Below are 20,500 nucleotides of genomic sequence, written 5' to 3'. Positions count from 1 at the left end.
TTAGAACATCTAGTGACTTAGGTAAGTTCTCTACCCAGAATGATACTAAACAACTTCCAGGTATCTCTTGCACTAGTATGAGATTTCTCTTCCTTTCAAATGTCTAGGCAGATCTGGATCCCCACTCCTACCCTCTAAACACGCACACCCACACACCTTTTTCGAATGGATAACCATATATTTGCCTCATTTGAGGGAGTGATCTGACCTTTTTTATAACTTCCTTTGAGTGGAAATAATTGGCAGTATTGAGATCAAATCATAACCTTATCATCTCCTTTGGGGTTGCTCAGTGGGCAGGTACTTCTAAGTTTCTTGTAGAAACTTTTCGGGCATTACATATTCTGTTGCTGCAGTTTGCAAAAGATGTACTTTTGGAAAAGGTAATCACAGATCTTGGTGTGACTTAGGGACAGCAGACAACATTTTCACGAGAAAGGGAAAAAATAATAGATTGCTGTAGGGAGAGATAGCCCTCATTAGGCCTCTTTTGTGCCCACATGTCTCACCTGGTATAGCCAAGAATGCAAGGCCCTGACCCCTGTTTATCAGGGCCATTTCTCAGGTTTGTGGCAAGAAATCCTGAGGAACAAGGTAGTATTTTCCTCCAGGACTAAGAGTTAGTTTAACACAATTGCTTATTGCTTGCTATAAAAATGGAAGATTCCCTTAGCTCAGTATCCCTTTCCTGTGAATGCAGGTACCTTCTGGACCCTCTGTGTTGCCCTTGTGGGACTAGGGTCAAAGAGAATCAATACAAATATGCTGATGATCATGTTGCTTTCTGTGCCATGAAAAATGAAGTCCTATCTCTGACCCAGGAATCTTGTGTCTTCTGCCAGCATCTATAAAACAGTAACAGATTAATTTATGGTGCAGTGGTTAAAGAGATCGACTGCTAACCAAAAGGTCAATGGTTCAAAACTACCAGTGGCTCCATCAGAGAAAGATGTGGCAGTCTGCTTCCATAGAGATTTACACCCTATGGGGTCACTATCAGTCAGAATTGACTCAATGGCAGTGGATTTGTTTCGTTTTTGTTTTTTTTTTTGGAGGAGGGTACGTAGGGTAAAATCAAATCGTAAGTCTGACAATTGTATGGTGAGAATTAGAGAGCTAAAAGGCAGAAGAATAGATGTATTTGAATTGTGGAGTTGCAAAGTTTACTGACTATATCATAGACTGCCAGGAGGACAAAAAAAATCAGTCTTAGCAGAAATACAGCCAGAATTCTCCTTAGAAGCGAGGATGGTGAGACTTTGGCTCACCTACTTTGGACATGATATCACAAAAAACCAGTCGGTAGAAAAAAAAAACCATGCTTGGTAAAGTGAAGCCTCAGCAAAAACAAGGGAGACCCTCAGTGAGATGGACTGACACAAAAGCCACAAAAATGGACTGAGAATGCCAACGATCAGGGAGGTGGCATAAGACTGAGCAGTGTTTTGTTCTGTTGTACACAGAGTTACATGAGTATGAGTGACTCGACAGCAACTAACAACAGCAAGACCTCTGAAAAGGAATGTGTTCAAGTTTCCCAGAGTAGGGATTCAGGAAGAGAACAACAGGAGGTGGTGGTGGGGTATAGTGTCAGGGTTTTGGGAGATTAAGAAGAGTATTTGAGGGGTTGCTTTATTCCATAAGTGGCTATACACGCTCATACACCTATTATGGGGACAGTGCTCTAAGTTGGGTTGAAAAGGGAGAGGACGATGTTTGTTCACCTAGTGACCATTAACTTTGCCTTTAGGTAGGTGTAAGCTGTTTCAAGTGGTAATGAATAGTGTCTCAGCAGACCTCCATCATCGCGCACATGCTCAGACAAGCAGATACCACTTTGCTAGCAGGGTGAGTGAAGGTTGTTTCCTTGTTCAGGCAAGGACATTTCCTCCTTATTAAGTCTTTTTTTTTCCTTCTCAGTATAACTTCAGGGCGAAGTCTATAAGAGTTGCCCTCCCATTTCACTGGAGGGCATAAAAACCTGGGGTAAGGAGAATTCAAGCGAAAGAGTGAATTAGCTAGCTATGGATGTAGTAGTAGCTGGTGGGAGAGAGAGAGAATTGTATGGCGATCATGTATGTTATTGCCCTCATCCTGCCTTTTCCTTGCCTCTTGTTTGCTGGCTCTTCGAACATAATGAAGGGTAGAATAAACATTCCACAGTCACTCAAATTGCAGCTTTTCAGAAAGCTAAGTCACAAAAAAATCTTATTCTAAACTGATGTCATTGGATTCTAGAGTCTGCTTTCATCACATTCTGTGTTATTGCTATGCTAATTCCACGAGCAGCTTAAGCATTCAGTCTTCTGGCTTGTTCCATCTACTCGGGCATTTCACGGCTTAAGGATGATGGCCTAGAAGGGAAGGGTTTTTAAAGATTTACTTTGGATTGAATACAATATGGGAAAATGCTTAAGGTAGGTCTTTAAAAAACAAGACAATACAAAACAAAAAACAGCACTCCTCCCCATTTCATGTGGTGAAGGATGTTAGAAAGATTCATAAACCAAGCTTTAATGCTCCCTTTTCCTTCCCACAATAACTGGGTATCTGGAATGTCTAGATATTTACCTGAAATACTTTCTCCAGAGAGGTTCTGTTTCACCCATAGTTAGTATTTTTAGAGTGCAAATAGTTAACAGGGTATTATTCCATTTAACTCCTTTCAATGCAGTAGTTTAATAGCCTAAAAGAAATATTATAATTTATTATTTTAAAAACAGGAAATTCTACCTTTCCTTTCAGGGGGACCCTTTAGTCTGATGCCCTCTCATAGATTTCCCATGATCTTTCTTTCTGCCAATTTCCCTGAGTCTTTCAGCTTACTTCCCAAGGTTTAATGAACTGGGCAGGCACTGTGTAGATAATTTAGAGATAATATTTTAGACTCAGGCATTCTTTTGGGTACATCTCTCTGAATATTATCTTCAGCTGCCAAGTTTTTCTTATTCCCTGTTGTTTCCATATTGGTAAGGTGGATATTTTTCAGGAGGCTTGGCGGGTCTCCATCTCTGCTTCCTATTTTTTTTCCTCACTTCACACTTTTCTCACTCCAGCTGCTGCAACAAGGACCAGTGTTTCCAACCATATTGTCCTGAAGAACAAGTTACTGCAGAATTCCAGTACCTTCGAGCCTCTTCTGTTACTCAACCAGATATACCTCCTGGTCGTTTAACATCTCATCCTCCTGTAACACACAGAGTCAGTTCATCTAAAAGAAGTCATAGTTTACCTACTGAACTAAATGTATCTGCTGTCATATCTTTATCTGGAAAAAGACATTCTTTATTGTCTAAACTTAAAAACAGTGCTTCCCTTTCTAAAAACCAAAGTAGAGCTAACTTTGATTCTCAAGAAAAATTAAGCCTCAACGATTTAAACTCTTCCACAAACCTTTTTGGCTCTAGATCCAGAAGATTTTTCTCTGCCCCTAGACTAAGTGTAATTTCCTGTTACCAGAATGCTACTTTTTTTGATTCTCAACCAACTTGTCAGAAATTTTTGGCTCTAAATGAAATTGGACTATTTTCTAAAGACCCAAGTACTGCTGATACTCAAAAACATGCAAGATTGTCTGCTCCTGAATATACCAGTAAACATTTTATGAGTATTGAAACAGCAGATACGTCAGCCCCTAAAAGCATTGATAAAGCCACTTATTATCAAAACACAGCAGCCTTCATTCCTCATCCAATTGGTGTTTCTTCTTCCTGGTCACAAAATAACGTTGCCACTGATATTCAGCAAAGTAACCAATTAAGTAAAGATCCAACAGATTCCCTCTATCCTGGTTCTCAAAGTCATAATCCAAACTATTCTGCAGCTTTGGTTGATGGATTTTCTTCAGGTTGTAAAAACAGCTCCTGGTTTACCCCGTGTCAAAGTATTACTTCATGCTTCTTTCAAGATGGAAAAGTTGTTGACTCACCCGAAGATGAAGACAAATCTTCAGCTGTTGAAATTCCTAACACAAGGTCTCCTCAGACTTACTCTCTCAGAAAAAAAAATCAGAAGTTTTTCTACCAGCCACTGTTGGTAGTCCACAGAAATCCCTGCTCAGTTCTCATAGAAGCCCCTCCCCTTAATAAGCTTCGCTGCATTTTCTGAAAAAGATCCTTACGTTGCACTTTGAATCTAGTTTTAATTGTTGTATTTTTTTTTTTTTTTGAAAGATAGTTTGTTAACAGTATTGGAATATGGAAGTCAAAGATTTTTTCCTCTGTTTCAGGTTTTTTACTGTTTTGAGACCGGCTGGTCCCCAGTTTTTGAGTGACTATTGTAACACTTCTATGGTCTGAACCTAGTATCAAGCTTTGATGTACCGTCTTCTATATGCACTCCATTCTTTGGGAGTCTAGGGCCTTATTTTATCCTACTGTAATCATTAGAAATAGTATTCCTACATAATGTATAACCAAACCCACTGGTGTCGAGTCCATTCTGACTCATAGTGACCCTGTAGGACAAAGTAGAACTGCCTCATAGGATTTCCAAGGCTGTAAATCTTTTCAGAAGAAGACTGCCACATATTTCCCCTGAGGAGCGGCAGATGGGTTCAAACTGCCGACCTTTAATTAGCAGTGGAACGCTTTAACCATTGCACCACCAGGGCTACTGTACATAATGTATAAAACCAAAGGAAAAAAAAAAAACAAGCCCATTGCCGTCGAGCCGATTCTGACTCATAGTGACCCTATAGGACTGAGAGTTTCCAAGAAACATCTGATGGATTCAAGCCACCAGCCTTTTGGTTAGCAGCCATAGCTCTTAACCACTGCGCCACCAGGGCTCCACATAATGTATAGAGCTCTATTAATCATTTTTCCCATTTTTTATTTACATCAGCCCCGCTAGCCATGGTGTTTCTTATGCCAGATAGCCGACTGAGAGATGTTTTTGGTAATACAAGGATAAAATTATAAGTAAAAATAAACACGTAAATAAAGTGAAACTATATAAAAAAAAATATAGAACAGATAAAAACCAGATTCTTTAACTGAGTAATTTTAATACAGATTTCTGTGTTCACGTTTGTATACGCACAAATCTGAGAATTCAGAGAACTCTGAAATCATAAAATAAAAAGCCTATATACTAGACTCTAAAATTTTTATTTTTTAAAGTGAATATGTTTCAGAATTTTTCCATCACATTAAACAAAATTATAAATATATTTATCAAAATAACAAATGGGTAGAAAATGAATATTGGCAATTAAAAACAGTAAGTTAGGATAAAATAAGATTTTGTAGAAGAAAAGCAATTTACATTATTTTCAGTAATTTGTCATCATTTCATTAGTTGCTCCCCAAAACTGTGTCATTGAGATAAGATGTTGTTTTTATTTTTGGATTTTTCTCTTCCTCTTAGCATGTACCTTTTAAAAAACAAACAAGGATGAGATACGATAAAGTCAAGGAAAGAAACTGAATCAGGGTGTCTGAAGTCAGAAGGGCCACAGTACTGTAGCCAGGAATCTTTTTGCCTGTTTGGATGCAGCTCACTACCACTATACTTCTGTAAATACACTACTTCATTGTGGTGCAGCAGTTAAGTGCTCAGCTGTTAACTGAAAGAAAGTTCATCCGTTTGCACCCACCAGCTGCTCTGCCAGAGAACAGAACTTGTGATCTGCTCCCCTAAAGATTACAGCCTAGGAAACTCTATGGAACAGTTCTGCTCTGTCCTCTAGGGTTGCTATGAATCAGAATCGACTCGAGGGCACAAAACAACAACATTCGTGTAGTAAATAATGTCATTTTTTATTTAAATAAAGCAACCACGCCTGCCTTCAGAGATGCCATGGTTGCTATTGATGCAAATAGTCGAATGTGCAGAAATGAAGGGATATCATTAAAAGTACATGAAGAGACAAAAGTTTCAAAGTACATTTGGCATTGTAAGGTGAGCTTCTTCAGGCCTGCTAAAAGAGTGTTGGAATATTGAAGGTTTGACATCCGATAATATATGAAATGACTTTTCCTTTGCCCTAGCACAAAACTCAGCTCTAACCCAAAGTTATAGATGGGGCTGAGTTCTCCCAGGCATGTTTAGATATGCCTTATTTTTTTCGATTTGTTTTCAAAGATTTCTCTTATAATTTTCTGAGAAATGCCCAGTTATAAATAAAAGACCCCTGTCCAAAGTAGGAAAAACAGCTTTCCCACAGATGGGCATTTTTTTAATGTGAAAAAGAGACTAGCCTGAATGTTCTCTTTTGTTTCGTTGGCCAGTTGGCCCACTGGGTGGCAGAAACGGTTTGTGCTCCACTACTAACTGAAAAGTTGATGGTTTGAATCCATCCAGTGTTGCTTGGGAAGAAAGGCCTAGCTATCTGCTCCTGAAAAATCAGCCACTGAAAACCATAGTTCTCCTCTGACACACGTGGGTTCGCCAGGAGTCAGAGTTGACTGGATGGCAATGGTGTTTTGGCGGAGCCCTGGTGGTGCAGTGGTTAAGAGCTACGGCTGCTAACCAAAAGGTCAACAGTTTGAATCCACCATCTGCTCCTTGGAAACCCTACATGGCAGTTCTACTCTGTCCTGTAGGGTTGCTATGAGTAGGGATTGACTGGACAGCAGTGGGTTTTCTGGTAAGTTCTATGGGGAGCCCTGGTGGTGCAGAGTTAAAGCCTCAGCTGCTAACCGAAAGGTGGGAAATTCAAATCCACCAGCTGCTCCATGGAAAAACGATGTGGCATTCTGCTGCCATAAGGATGTACAGCCTTGAAAACCCGATGGGGCCGTTCTGGCCTGTAGGGTTGCTATGAGTCAGAATCAGCTCGATTCTGGGTGTGGTTTTTTGGCCAAGTTCTGTGGGGAAATACTTTTGGGGCTTTGGTTAGAATGGCATTAAAATCATGGATTAATTTGGGGTATGAAATTGTTTTAATATAAAGTTTTCCAGTCCAAGAATACAAAATCTTTCTCCTTTTATTTGTGTGCTTTTTAATGTCCTCAGATGATATTTTGTAGTTACCCTGGAAGGGACATAAAAAACTTTTATGGACTTTTTTCCTAAGTACCTTATATTTTCCTGATATTATGAACAATGTTTCATAAAATTACACTTTTTAACTTGTGTTCTAGTGTATAAGAACACAATTGATTATCAAAAATTGATCATAAATCTTAGTTTTAACTACTTACCTGTAAATTCTTTCAGGTTTTCTATTCTATTGACTAATCTTCAAATATTGACAATTCTTTTTCTTCTTTCCCAGTTTTTATAATTTTTATTTGTTTTTCTTTGATTACTGTGCTAACAGGACCTCTCATACAGTGTTGAATAGATACAGTAATATTGGACATCCTTGTCTATTCTTGATTTTAAGGAAAATGCTTCTAATGTTTCATCATTAAGTGTAAATATATTGTGATTTTTGGTAGGTAACCTTTATTAGATCAGGAAAAGCCTTTCCATTTCTTGTTTAAAGATTTGGTATTTCTTTTCTCCTGAAATGGTGTTATAATTTCTTGATTTTTTTTTTTTTTTAACAACCACTGAAGTGATCATATAGTGTTTCTCATTTTATCTGTTGTCCTAGAGAAATTTTCTAGTGTTAAATCGTGTTTGAGATTCCTGGAATAAAACATTTTTGGTTATGATACATTCTTTCATGTTTGTTGTAATGCCTTGGCTACTTTATGTAGGTTTTTTACAGCTATGTTCATGTGTGAAATTGGGCTATAATTTTCTTTTCTGACACTATCCTTGTTTGGTTGTTAACTAGCTTCTTAAAAATGAGCTGAGGATTGTTCCCTCTTTTTTAATTCTTTTTTTTTTTAACTTTTTTTTATTGTGGTAAAAGATTAGGTAGGTAGGTAGGTAGGTGGTAGGTGGGTAGGTAGGTAGATTAGATAGATGATAGATAGATAGATAAAGATAGATAGATACATAGATAGATGATAGAGAGACACACAAATGTACATATAAAACAAACAACTTTTTTTTTTATAATTGTACTTTAGGTGAAAGTTTATAGCTTAAGTTGGTTTCTCATACAAAAATTTATACACACATTGTTATGTGACCCTAGTTGCTATGCCTGTAATGTGACTGTACAGTCCTCCTTTCCACCCCGATTTCCTGTGTCCGTTCAACTTGCTCCTATCCCTTTCTGCCTTCTCATCTCCCCTCTGGACAGGAGCTGTCCTTTTAGTCTCGTGTATCTACTTCAACTGAGAAGCACACCCTTCACGAGTATCATTTTGTATCTTACAGTCCAGTCTGTTCTTTGTCTGAAGAGTTGGCTTCGGGAATGGTTTTAGTTCTGGGTTAAGAGAGTCTTCTCCAGTGAAGCTGTCAGGGCCAGGGCTTTTTTTTGTTGTTGTTGGGAGCTTTTTAATTACCTTTTCAATTTCTTTTGTTATAGGTTTATTTAGTTGTTCTACCTCTGTTTGTGTTAGTTTAGGTAGGTAGTGTGTTTCTAGAAATTTGTGCATTTCCTCTAGGTTTTCAAATTTGTTAAGAGTACAATTTTTCATAGTATTCTGTTATGATTCTTTTAATTTCAGTTGGGTCTGTTGTGATATCACCAAGGGCGTTTCTTATTTGGGTTATTTGCTTTCTTTCCTGTTTTTCCTTTGTCAGTTTGGCCAATAGTTTATTGATTTTGTTAATCGTTTCAAAGAATCAGCTTTTGGTCTTGTTAACTCTTTCAATTGTTTTTCTATTCTCTACTTCATTTAATTCTGCTCTAATTGTTATTATTTGCATTCTTCTGGCACCTGAGGACTTCTTTTGCTGCTGTCTTTCCATTTACTCAAGTTGTAGGGTTAATGTTTTGATTTTGGCCCTGTCTTCTTTTTGGATATGTGCATTTATTGCTATAAATTGACCTCTGAGCACTGCTTTTGCTGTGTCCCAAAGGGTCTGGTAGGATGTGTTTTCATTCTCATTTGATTCTATGAATTTCTTTATTCAGTCCTTAACTTCTGCTATAACCCAGTAGTTTTTTAGCAAGGTGTTGTTCAGTTTCCATGTGTTTGATTTTTTTTCCCTTGCTTTTTCTGTTACTGATTTCTACTTTTATGGCTTTATGGTCAGAAAAGATGCTTTGTAGTATTTCAGAGCTTTGGATTCTGTAAAGGCTTGCCTTATATATAGCCTGATATGTGGTCTGTTCTGGAGAATGTTCCATATGTGTTGGAAAAGAAAGTATACTTGGCTGCTGTTGGGTAGAGCATTCTGTATATGTCTATGAAGTCAGGTTGGTTGATTGTGACATTTAGATCTTCCGTGTCTTTGTTGAGCTTCTTTTTAGATGTTCTGTCGTTCACCAAAAGTGGTATGTTGAAGTCTTCTACTACTATTGTGGAGTTGTCTTTCTCTTTTCAATGCTGTTAGAGTTTGTGTTATGTATTTTGGAGCCCGGTCATTGTGTTTGTAAATATTTATTATGGTGATGTACTCCTGGTGTATTGATCCTTTAATTATTATATAGTGTCCTTCTTTATGCTTTGCGGTGGATATTGCTTTAAAGTCTGTTTTGTCAGAGATTAATATTGCCACTCCTGCTCATTCTTGACTGTTGTATGCTTGATATATTTTTTCCCATCCTTTGAGTTTTAGTTTGTTTATGTCTTTAAGTCTAAGGTGTGCCTCTTGTAGGCAGCATGTAGACGGATCATGTTTTTTTTAATCCATTCTGCCACTCTGTTTATTGGTACATTTAGTCTGTTTGCATTCGATGTAATTATTGATAGGTAATTTTTTTTTATGAGTTTAGTGCTGTCATTTTGATGTCTGTGTGTGTGTGTGTGTGTGTGTGTGTATTGTTGACAGTTTCTTTGTTCCACTTAATTTTCTGTGCTGTGTCATTTTTCTTTATGTATTTTTTTTCCTTTTTTTCATTGTTGATTTTGTAATTGCTGAGTCTTTGTTTTTTTCATGGATGCGTAGGATTGTTAGTTTCCTTTGTGGCTACCTTAATATTTACCCCTGTTTTTCTAAGTTCAAACCGTCTTTTATTTCCTGATATCAAATTTGACTTCTCCGTATGAACGATCTATGACTACATTTTTTGGTCCCTCTTTTTTGTTTTAATGTTGTCATCTTTTACATATTGACATCTCAGTTTCTTTATTTTCAGTGCTTTAGCTTTGATTTACCTTTGTGACTTCCCTATCAGGGTTGATATCTGGTTGCTCTGTCCTGTGTTCTAGTCTTGGGGAGTTATCTGATGTTATTGATTTTCTAACCTGAGGACTCTCTTTGGTATTTCTTGTAATTTTGGGTTAGTTTTTACAAATTCTCTAAACTTCTGTTTATCTAGAAATGCCCTAATTTCACCATCACATTTTAGGGACGGTTTTGCTGGATGTATAATTCCTGGCTGGCATTTTTTTTTCTTTTAAGACTTTATATATGTCATCCCATTGCCTTCTTGCCTGCATGGTTTCTGCTGAGTAGTCTGAGTTTAGTCTTATCGACTGTCCTCTGTAGATGACTTTTTATTTACCCCAGTCACTCTTAAAATTATCTCTTTATCTTTGTTTTTGACAAGTTTAATTATAATGTTTCTTGGTGATTTTGGGGGTCTACTTTGTGTGGGGTTCAATGAGCTTCTTGGATAGATATCTTCTCATCTTTGACAATATCAGGGAAGTTTTCTGCCAACAAATCTTCAACAATTCTCTCTGTGTTTTCTGTTACCCCCCCCCCCCCACATACCATTATGGTACTCCAATCACTCGTCGGTTATTCCTCTTGATAGAGTCTTACATAATTCTTAGGGTATCTTCTCTCTTTTTTTTTTTTTTAATTCTTTTTACCTGGTTTTTCCTCAGATGAGTTGGTGTCAAGTGCTTTATCATCAGTCTCACTAATTCTGACTTCTGTTGCCTCATTTCTGCTCCTATGACTTTATATTGAGTTGTCTAGTTATGAAATTTTATTGTTGATCTTCTGGATTTCTGTTTGCTGTCTCTCTGTGAATTCTTACAGCCTGTTAAATTTGTTGTTATGCTGTTCTATAATATTCTTAAGTTTCTCTATTGCTTTGTCTGTGTGTTCTTTGGCTTGTTCTTGCTTTTCCTGATCTCTTTAAGAGTTCTGTATATTAATCTTTTGTATTCTACCCCCAGTAATTCCAGGAAGTTCTCTTTCTCTGGAAGATGTCTTGATTCTTGTTTTGGGAGCTTGCTGATGCCATCACAGTCTGCCTCTTGACTATTGTCTCCAAGCTGTCAATAAGTTATTATATTTATTTACTTTATGTTTGCTTACTGTGTCCTAGCTTCTTGTTTTTTTTTTTGTTTTGAAATGCCCAAATAGGCTGCTCGTGTGAGCTAGTTTGATTATTGGCACCTTTGAAGCTCTAACATCCTGTCACCACATGGTTAGATTTGTTACTGGGTATATGAGCCCAGAATCCATTTACTTTTCTTGTATGGATTCAGATCAGGCGTCCAGGTAGTCAGTCACCGAGTGTGTGGTACATGCTTTCACCTACAGTTGTAGATGTGCAGGGGTGATTGGTGTAGGTACAGGTTTCTTGATGCAGTAGGAGATCACACGCTGAGCAAGGTAGGGGGCTGACAGCTGCCTCTGAGTGTCTGGAAGGAAAGTGTGTCCCTGTTCCCTAGAATATGAAGGTGGGTGGGTTTGCATCCAGACTATAGGCACCCCATGCTGTTGGTTGTAAGGGCTGGGAGGCACCACTTATTCTTGGACCTCTGTCGCAGGTGGCTCAGTAAAGTTGGTGGAGCTACCAGTCCTCAGGCCCCTGATGTGGGTAGATGAGGACCCTGCTTAGTAGGCAGAGTGGTGTCAAATGTCATGAAGCTGCCACTCCACCATATAGCTGATACAGCTGAAGTTAGGCTTCAGGTATATATCCTGTTGTACTGTGCTAATGAGGGCCTACACTGTTGAGATGGGCCCACACAGACAGATCTGTGCAGGGGTGAAAGGCAAAGGAACTGTGCCTGCCCTAAGTTCCCAGCTTAGGGGAGCTAGCAGATTATTTTTTCCTGTTTGTTAATTTGTTCCCTCTCCAAGGCCAGGAGAATGGTTCAGGACACGTGATGGGTCCTACTTCTTGCCCAGGGGAAAGGGAAATTCCTGAAGCTGGCCCAGAAGCTGGTACTGAGTGGTGAGGGGGCAGGTAAATGGGAGACAGGTTTTTCCTAAATGGGTGTTTTTGATCCTTGTAGTAGGTCAGACACATCTACTTACCTTTTGCCAATTCAGCTCCACTTTTCACTAGTCCTGGAGGCTTGAGTAAACTCTCTGGTTTTGTTCAATTTTGAGATAATCTTTTGTGTATGGTGTGAGGTAAAGATCTACCTTTTGTCTTTTGCATGTAGATATTCACTGTTCCTAGCACTATTTATTAAAAGAGTATTTGTTCCTTCATTGAATTGTATTGGCACTCTTGTCAAAAACCAATTGATCAAATGTAAGGGTTTATTTCTAAACTCTTAATTCTATTCCATTGATCTATATATCCATCCTTATGGCAGTGCCACACTGTCTTGATTACTGTAGCTTTGTAGTAAATGTTGAAGCCAGGAAGTGTCAGTTTGCCAACTTTGTTTTTCTTTTAAAAGATTATTTTGGCTATTCTGGGTCTCTTGCATTTCCACATGAATTTTTGGGGATCAGCTTGTCATTTTCTGAAGAAAAACTACCGGATAGAATTCTAATAGTGATTGCATTAAATCTGTAGATCAAATTTGGGAGTATTGCCATCTTCACAATGCCAAGTCTTCCAACTCATGAACATGGGATATCTTTTGATTTATTTAACTCTTCTTTAATTTCTTTCAATAATATTTTACAGTTTTCAGTGTACAAGTCTTACACCTCTTTTGTTAAATGTATTCCCTGATATTTTAATGTTGTAAATAAAATTGTTTTCTTCTTTGCATTTTCAGATTGTTCATTGCTGGTGTATAAAAATACAACTGATTGTTGTATATTTATCTTATATCCTAAAACTACACTGAACTTGTTTATTCTAATAGTTTTGTGTGTGTGTTTTGATTCCTGGGAGTTTTTTATATAGATCATGTCATCTGCAGATAGAGATAGTTTTACTTCTTTCTTTGTAGTCTGAGTGCCTTTTATTTCATTTTCTTGCCTAATTGATTGGTTTCTTCTTGAGCAGTTATGTTTTTCTAGGTGATTGTCTGTTTCATCTAAGTTTCCAAATGTATTAGCAAAATCTGTGCTCTATCTGTACTAATAATGACTCTTTGGTTCATTGCTAATATTGTTTGTTAATTCTTTTACATTCTCTTACCTTATTATGTAGGTTCTCTTACCTGATTATGTAGGTATGTATTTCAGAAAACTTTTTTATACTTTTTGAAATACACATGCAGAAAAGTATACAAGCCATAATTATACATATCAATGAATTTTCATAAACTAAATACAACTTTGAAACCAGCATCCAGATTTAGAAACAGAATATTACCAGCATCTCAGATATTCCCAATATGCCCCCTTCCCATTGCTCTCTGCCTCCTGGACCCAATAGGATAGCCCATATTGATTTCTAAATACATAGACTGGTTCCATTTATTTTTCTATTTTCTATAAATGGAATTATACAGTATGTACTCTTTTGTGCCTAGCTTCTTTCAATTAACATTATGTTGTGATAGGCATCAATTTTGTTGTGTGTAGTCGTAGGTTGCTCATTTGCATTGCTAAATATTCTTCCATTGAATAAATATAGGCATTTCAACAGCTTCTAGTTTTGAACTATTATGATTGAGAAAATATATATACACATTTTGGAGGGTATATACTTAGGAGTGAAATTGTTGGACCGTAGAGCATGCATATATCAGCTGGGAGATACACTGCCAAACGTTTCCAAAGTGGTTGCTCCAGTTTACCCTCCCATGAGTCATGTATGAGGGTTCCATTTGCTCCACATCCTCACCAACACTTGATATTTATATGTTTTTCATTTTGGTAGATATATAGTTGGAAGTGTATTTTTTAAAATATTGTTTTGTTTTTTTACTTTTTAGTGGTGATTTCTAAATTAGTTTCATTGTGATCAGAGAACATGGTCTGTATGATAAAAAATGTTTGTTTGTTTGTTTGTTTGTTTTGGTAGCCTTGTATATGTGGCAGTTTTTACGAATGTTACATGTGTGCTACAGAAAAATGGTATTCTCCAGGTAGTCAAAGTCTGATTGTATATTGTAGGTTGGATTTGAGCTTGTTAATTTTGGTGTTTAAATCATCTGTTTCTCTAAGAAGCAAGGTTGGTGAGATTTCAGCTCACTTATTTTGGAAACATTATCAGGAAAGACCAATCACTAAAAAAGGACATCACGGCTAGTAAATTGGAGGGTCAGCCAAACAAGAGAACCCTCAATGAGGTAGATTGACACAAAAGCCACAACAATGGGCTCAAACAGTAACCATGATGGTGGCACAGGTCCAGGCAACATTTCCTTCTGTTATATATTGGTTACCATGAGTCAGAGCCAACTAACAACAGGTAACAACAATCTATCAACTACTTAGAATGTTATGTTAAAAATCTTCCATTATGATAATGGTTTCGTTAGTTTCTCTTTGTATTTATGTCATTTTGTGTTTTTTTTTTTTTAATATATCTGAGGCTCCTGTTTTCAGTTGAGTACAAGTCTAAGATTGCCCTGTCTGCCTCATGGATTGAATCTTTTCGTGTTGTTTTTTGTCCTTCTTTAGGTTTAATGCTTTTTGCCTTAAAGACTACTGTGTCTGATATTAATCTAGTCACTTTCTCTTGGTTATTATTTTCCTCTTATATCTCAGGTGCATAGAATTGGATTAAAAACTATCTTTAGCACATGACAAACTCTGATCATTGGTCCTGCATGTCCTATTTTTGTTCATTTATTTAGTCATTATAAATAATGTAATAATCATCAGCAAAAACTACCAAAGATAGGACCTAGATAGTAATCCCCATCAAATCATTTGACTCCCGCTGCCTCCCTTGACCTGAGGGTAACTATCATCCTGAATGATAATCTAATCTATATTGTTCATTCCTTGCTTTCTTTTTTATATAGTTTTATTATGTATATTCCTAAAAATTAATATTTAATTTTAGTTGTTTATTTTAGAAAGGGATCACACTTTACATAATTTTAGGAGCTTATTTTTCCACTAGGTCCCTAGGTGGTACAGATGGTTTGCACTCAACTACTAATCTAAAGTTTGGCAGTTCAAACCCACCCAGCAGTATCACGGAACAAAGGCCTTGTAATCTGCTTTTGTAAAGATTACAGACAAGAAAACCCCATGGAGCAATTCTACTCTGTTACACATGGGGTCACCATGAATTGTAATCGACTCAATGGCAATGGGTTTGTTTTTATTTTTCCGTTTACAATAACATAAATTTGTTAAAAATCATCCACATTTTGCATGTCACTGTAGTTCACTCATTATGATTATTGTGTAAGATTCACTGCTGTCTCTTGATGGGCATTTAGGTTGTTTCCTGATGTCTGCTATTGTGAAAGTACTGCTGTGTCTGTTCTTACACACGTCTCCTTTTGTACATAAGCAAAAGACTGGGTCCTAGATGGTATGTGAACATTCAGTATTAGGAGATAATGCCAAAATACTTGCCCAACTCGTTTCACCAGTTTACATTCACATCAGATCCTGCGGGTTGACATCCTCTCCAACATTTGGTATCATTAAATGTTTTAAATTTTGCAAATGAAATACATGTAACACAGTGCTCTTTGTGGTCTTTATTTGTGTTTCCTGAATTACTTGTGAATGTTGAGCATCCTTTCATATGTTTATTGGCTAAATGTATTTTCTCATTTGGGAGATGCCTGTTTATATATTTTGAGCATATTTTTATTGAGTTTCCTATGCTTTTCTTAATGAATTATAGTAAATATTTATATATTCTTAATGTTAATCTCTGCCAGGGTATGTATTCCAAGATATTTATTCCTGGTTTTTAATTTGCCTTTCTGTATTTTTGGAGGTGTCTTTTGATTAACAGCAATTTTTCATTTTAATATAGTCGAATTGATTAATAATTTATTTTACAGTGAATGTTTTTATGTCTTGGTTAAGAAAACTTTCCCTACTCCAAGGACTGAAAGATAGTAACCTAGAATTTTTTACTGAGAGTTAAAAATATTTTTTAATGTTTAAGTCCTTATCATCTAGAGTTTTTTTTAATTATGATTATAGAGATTCAATTTTATATTTTTCCATAGAGATAACCAATTTTTTTCCAGCTTAGCTCTTTAATTTCTCACTGATTTAACATGCCACCTTTTGTTGTGCACCACATATTCACATATGTGGGGGTCTGTTTCTGGGCTCTGGTCTATTCTGCCAGTCACACATTTATACCCGGGCAATACCACATTGTCTTTAATTATTATAACTTTATCCTCATGTCTAGTGGGGTAAACCTTCTCTCCTTGCTTTCTTTCAAGAGTGCCTTGTGCATTCTAGGCTCTTTATTCTTCCATATAACATTTAGAATCATCTTGTTAAAATCCATGAGAATTCCCGTTAGATTTTTAATTTGAAATTGCATTAAACCTGTATATTAATCTGGAAAGAATTCACGTATTATGATTTTTTTTTAATCTTTCTAGCCATGAACATGAGCTATTTTCCAAGTATTTGGGTTATTTTTAAACGTCTTTTAACGCAACTTTTCATTTTCTTCATAGAATTTTCTCATATCTTTTTATTAGGTTTATTCCTTAGGTGTTCAGTGTTCCCTGAGATCATTGCAAATGGAATGCTCACTTTAATTATGCTTTTTAGTTTAGTTTTTTTTCTTCTGATATATAGAAATGAAAATGACTTTTGTATAATAATCTTATATCTAGCTAACTTGCTAAACTCTCCTGTGACTCTCATAATTTGTAGTAGAAAAGTATATCCTTTCCTACAGTGAGGTGCATCGAACAAGAATGTGAAATAGGCAAGGAAGTAAACTTTATGGACATTTGAGAAACAGCTTACCAGACAGAGTGAACAATAAATATAAAGGCCCGAAGGCAAGAATGTTCAAGGAATATCAAGGAAGCCAAAGTGCCTCGAGTACTCTGTGTTGGTTGGAGAGTGGTAGGAGATGAGGTCAGAAGTGTAGAACTAGATCATGTAGGGCCTTGTAACCCACTGTGAGGAGTTAGGTTTTCACTCTGATTTGGTCATCCATTGGAGGACTTAAGCAAAGGAGTGACATGATCTCATTCAAGTTTTTAAAAGGTCATTCTGGCTGCTGTGTTGAAAATAGTATAAGTGTTAAAGACAAAAGCAAGGAGATATGATAGGAGGTCATTGCAGTAATGCAGATGAGATGATGATGATGATGACTTAGACTAGGGTAGTAGTGGTAGAGATGGAGAGAATTGGCAAGATTTAGAATATCTTTTGAAGGTGAAACCAACAGGATTCATTAACACTGTGTGTTGCTTAGAAGATAAAAAGAAAAGTCAGTGGTGATTCTAAGATTTTTGGTTTGAACAACTAAAAGAATGGAGTTTTCATTAATAGAGAATTTTGCTGAAGAATTTGATCATCATTTCACATAATGTCATCTTTATAAGGACTTTGAAAGAAATTAATTTGGGTCATAGTACTGGAAATAATTGCACTTCTCTTGAGAACTTTCTTTGGTTTTATTTAATGAGGGCTGGGAGTTATGTGACTAATTGCTTGGCAGTTAGAAGATAATAGAGCCACATTTGTGTCCCTTCTAGCAAGTGTATAGATATCTAAAGTTGTGTATTTTTTTTTTAATTTACTTCATTCACATTTCCTTTTATCTTTTTTTCTCAATACATAATAGAATGTAATGTTTTCTATGTTATACATCTTTATACACCTTCTTCAGATCTTTTTAGAACAAGGCATGCGTTGAATAAAAATGAATCATTTGCATTGTATGCCATCAGAAATTTCAAAGTAGCATTAATTTTTAAAAACTAAGAAGTTGGAACATCATCTTCCCCAGAAAACCCAGTGCCGTCAAGTCAATTCTGACTCATAACGACCCTATAGGACAGAGTAGAACTGCCCCATAGAGTTTCCAAGGAGCACCTGGTGGATTCGAACTGCCGACCCTTTGGTTAGCAGCCATAGCACTTAACCACTACGCCACCAGTGTTTCTGGAACATCATTTTACACTATATGTATATATAAAACCCAAACTAAACCCATTGCCGTCGAGTCAATTCCAACTCATAGTGACCCTATAGGACAGAGCAGAACTTCCCCATAGGGTTTTCAAGGAGTGGCTGGTAGATTTGAACTTCCAACCTTTTGATTAGCAGCTGAGCTCTTAACCACGCACCACCAGGGCGCCATATAGATATATATATGCGTATATATACACATATATACATATATATGCATATATGTGTATGAGTTGGAGTCACCTCAACAACAACGGGTTCATATATACATATACACACACGTATGTGTGTGTATATATGTGTGTATATATACACACACGTAAAGAGAGAGACTGCTAAGTTTCTACAGCTCTGTATCATACATTCAACAACCTTCATTGAATACCCACTATATGCCAGGAGCTTACTGCTCTAGGCACTTGATACACCAGTTAATAAAGCAAACAACTCTACCATCAAGGAACATGCTTTCTAGTTGAGGGATACAGGCAAAAAACATCACATGTAATAGATTAGTAAGTTATATAGTATGTTAGAAAATGATACTTGCTATGGAAAAGAAAAGAAAAACATGATAAGGGAGATTGGAGATGAAGGTTGTGTGGGTGGGGCAGAGTGGGGAGGTTGCAGCATTAAATAGCATGGTCTGGATGGGTCACACTGAGAAGATGACATTAGAACAGAGGCTTGAAGCAGGTAAGGGCATGGTTAATTTGGCATTCTGAGGGAAGAGCATTCCAACAGAGGGGACACCCAGTGCAACAGTCCTGAGGTAGAAGTGTGTTTGGAATATTTAAGGAATGGCTAGGAGCCAGAGTGGAGTTGAATAAGTGCAGGGAAGAATCCTAGGAAATGAGATCATAGAGATAGTAGGGTTGGGGGACAATTCAGATAGGGCCTTGTGTGCTGTTGTTTGAACTTGGGCTTTTTCTCTGAGCGAAAGGACCCATCATTGCAGAGTTTCCATCATGAGTGGCATGATTTGACTTGCATTTTTAAAAGGATCACTCTGGCTATTATTGCTTAAATTTCAAAGGAGTTGATGATTATTTCTACAATTTTAGGTATATTACAGCTAATACTGACACAGAAGAACAGAGTTTTCCAGTCCCTAAGGCATTTAACACACACGTAGAGGAATTAAACTTAGAAACCCTTCTTCAGAAGGCAGATCATTTACGTGTGAATGAGTCTGGCAAGATGGAGAGTTTCGAACTACTTTGTGACCATAAGGAGAAGGTAAGAAATATGTAATAACATGTTCATATAGTTTTAATTTTTAATTTAATTTAATATCCTGTTCATATTATGACCATACAATTATTTCATGGTTTACCAAGTTAAATGATTGATGTATAATTTTTCTATAAAATGATTAAAATTTTTAAAAAGTAAATGTAAAAGTTTATTAAGCTCTAAAGTCATAAAAATGAGAACTAGAGCTATGATTATACAGATTTATTTGATTTTCTACTAATTTTATATATTCAATAAATATTTTATAACAAATAAGGTATGGGCCATTATGCCAAGGCACATAATACCGCTTCCCTGGAGGGAGAAAAACTATATTTTAATTTTTCTATTTTTTATTTGTCAACACCACAGCTATCAATGTGTAAAGCTATTTCTACCACTAGTCATTTTTCAATGTTTAATGTTGGGCCTGAACTGGAAAAGCTATTCTTTCCTACCACCACCATCAAAAAGAGAAAAAAAAAAAAAGTATTTGCAGCATCCCAAGGAGAAATTTTGGTGTTGGCAAAGACTATTGAATATACCGTGGACTGCCAAAAGAACGACCTAATCCATCTTGGAAGAAGTACAACCAGGATGTTCCTTAGAAGCAAGGATGGCAAGACTATATCTCACATACTTTGGACATGTTATCAGGAGGGATTAGTCCCTGGAGAAGGACATCATGCTTGGTAAAGTATGACGTATAGCATTAGCAAAAAAGGGGAAGACCCTCAACCAGATGGACTGACACAGTGGCTGCAACAGTGGGCCCAAGCATAACAACAATTGTGAAGATGGTGCAGGACCAGGCAATGTTTTGTTCTGTTGTGCATAGGGTCAGTATGATTTGGAATCAACTCAACAGCAGTTAACAACAACAAGGAGAAATAAATGTCTTTCTTTCCCATGTGCAAGCTAAGTCTAACCTTTTTCTGAGTATTTAGCAATTCTAAACATATTATTTGAAAGTTATTTTAAAAACAGGGTTATATTGGCATTCTAAATTAAAAAATGTGGCTACTCCTTTGAGCATACGTGATCCAGCTTACAGATATTGTTTGAAATGTTCATTGAGGTATCGTAGTGGCAGTAGATAACTTAGGAAGGAAAACAA

At 36.7% G+C, this 20,500-nt stretch overlaps 1 protein-coding gene across 1 annotated transcript in view; it reads left to right on the top strand.

Moving 5' to 3' along the window:
- RMDN2 (regulator of microtubule dynamics 2) overlaps positions 1–20,500 on the top strand; it is a 117,722-nt gene that overhangs the window by 33,539 nt on the left and 63,683 nt on the right. Inside the window, exon 3 of the mRNA XM_049870451.1 lies at positions 19,212–19,386. Coding sequence (XP_049726408.1) covers positions 19,212–19,386 — 175 coding nt within the window. The remainder of the gene's footprint in view (positions 1–19,211; positions 19,387–20,500) is intronic.

The sequence above is a fragment of the Elephas maximus genome, chromosome 26 (assembly GCF_024166365.1).
Source record: "Elephas maximus indicus isolate mEleMax1 chromosome 26, mEleMax1 primary haplotype, whole genome shotgun sequence".
NCBI classification, from domain to species: domain Eukaryota; kingdom Metazoa; phylum Chordata; class Mammalia; order Proboscidea; family Elephantidae; genus Elephas; species Elephas maximus.
Note: the sequence above shows the minus strand (reverse complement) of the source record. Positions and strands in the feature narration are given on the sequence as shown.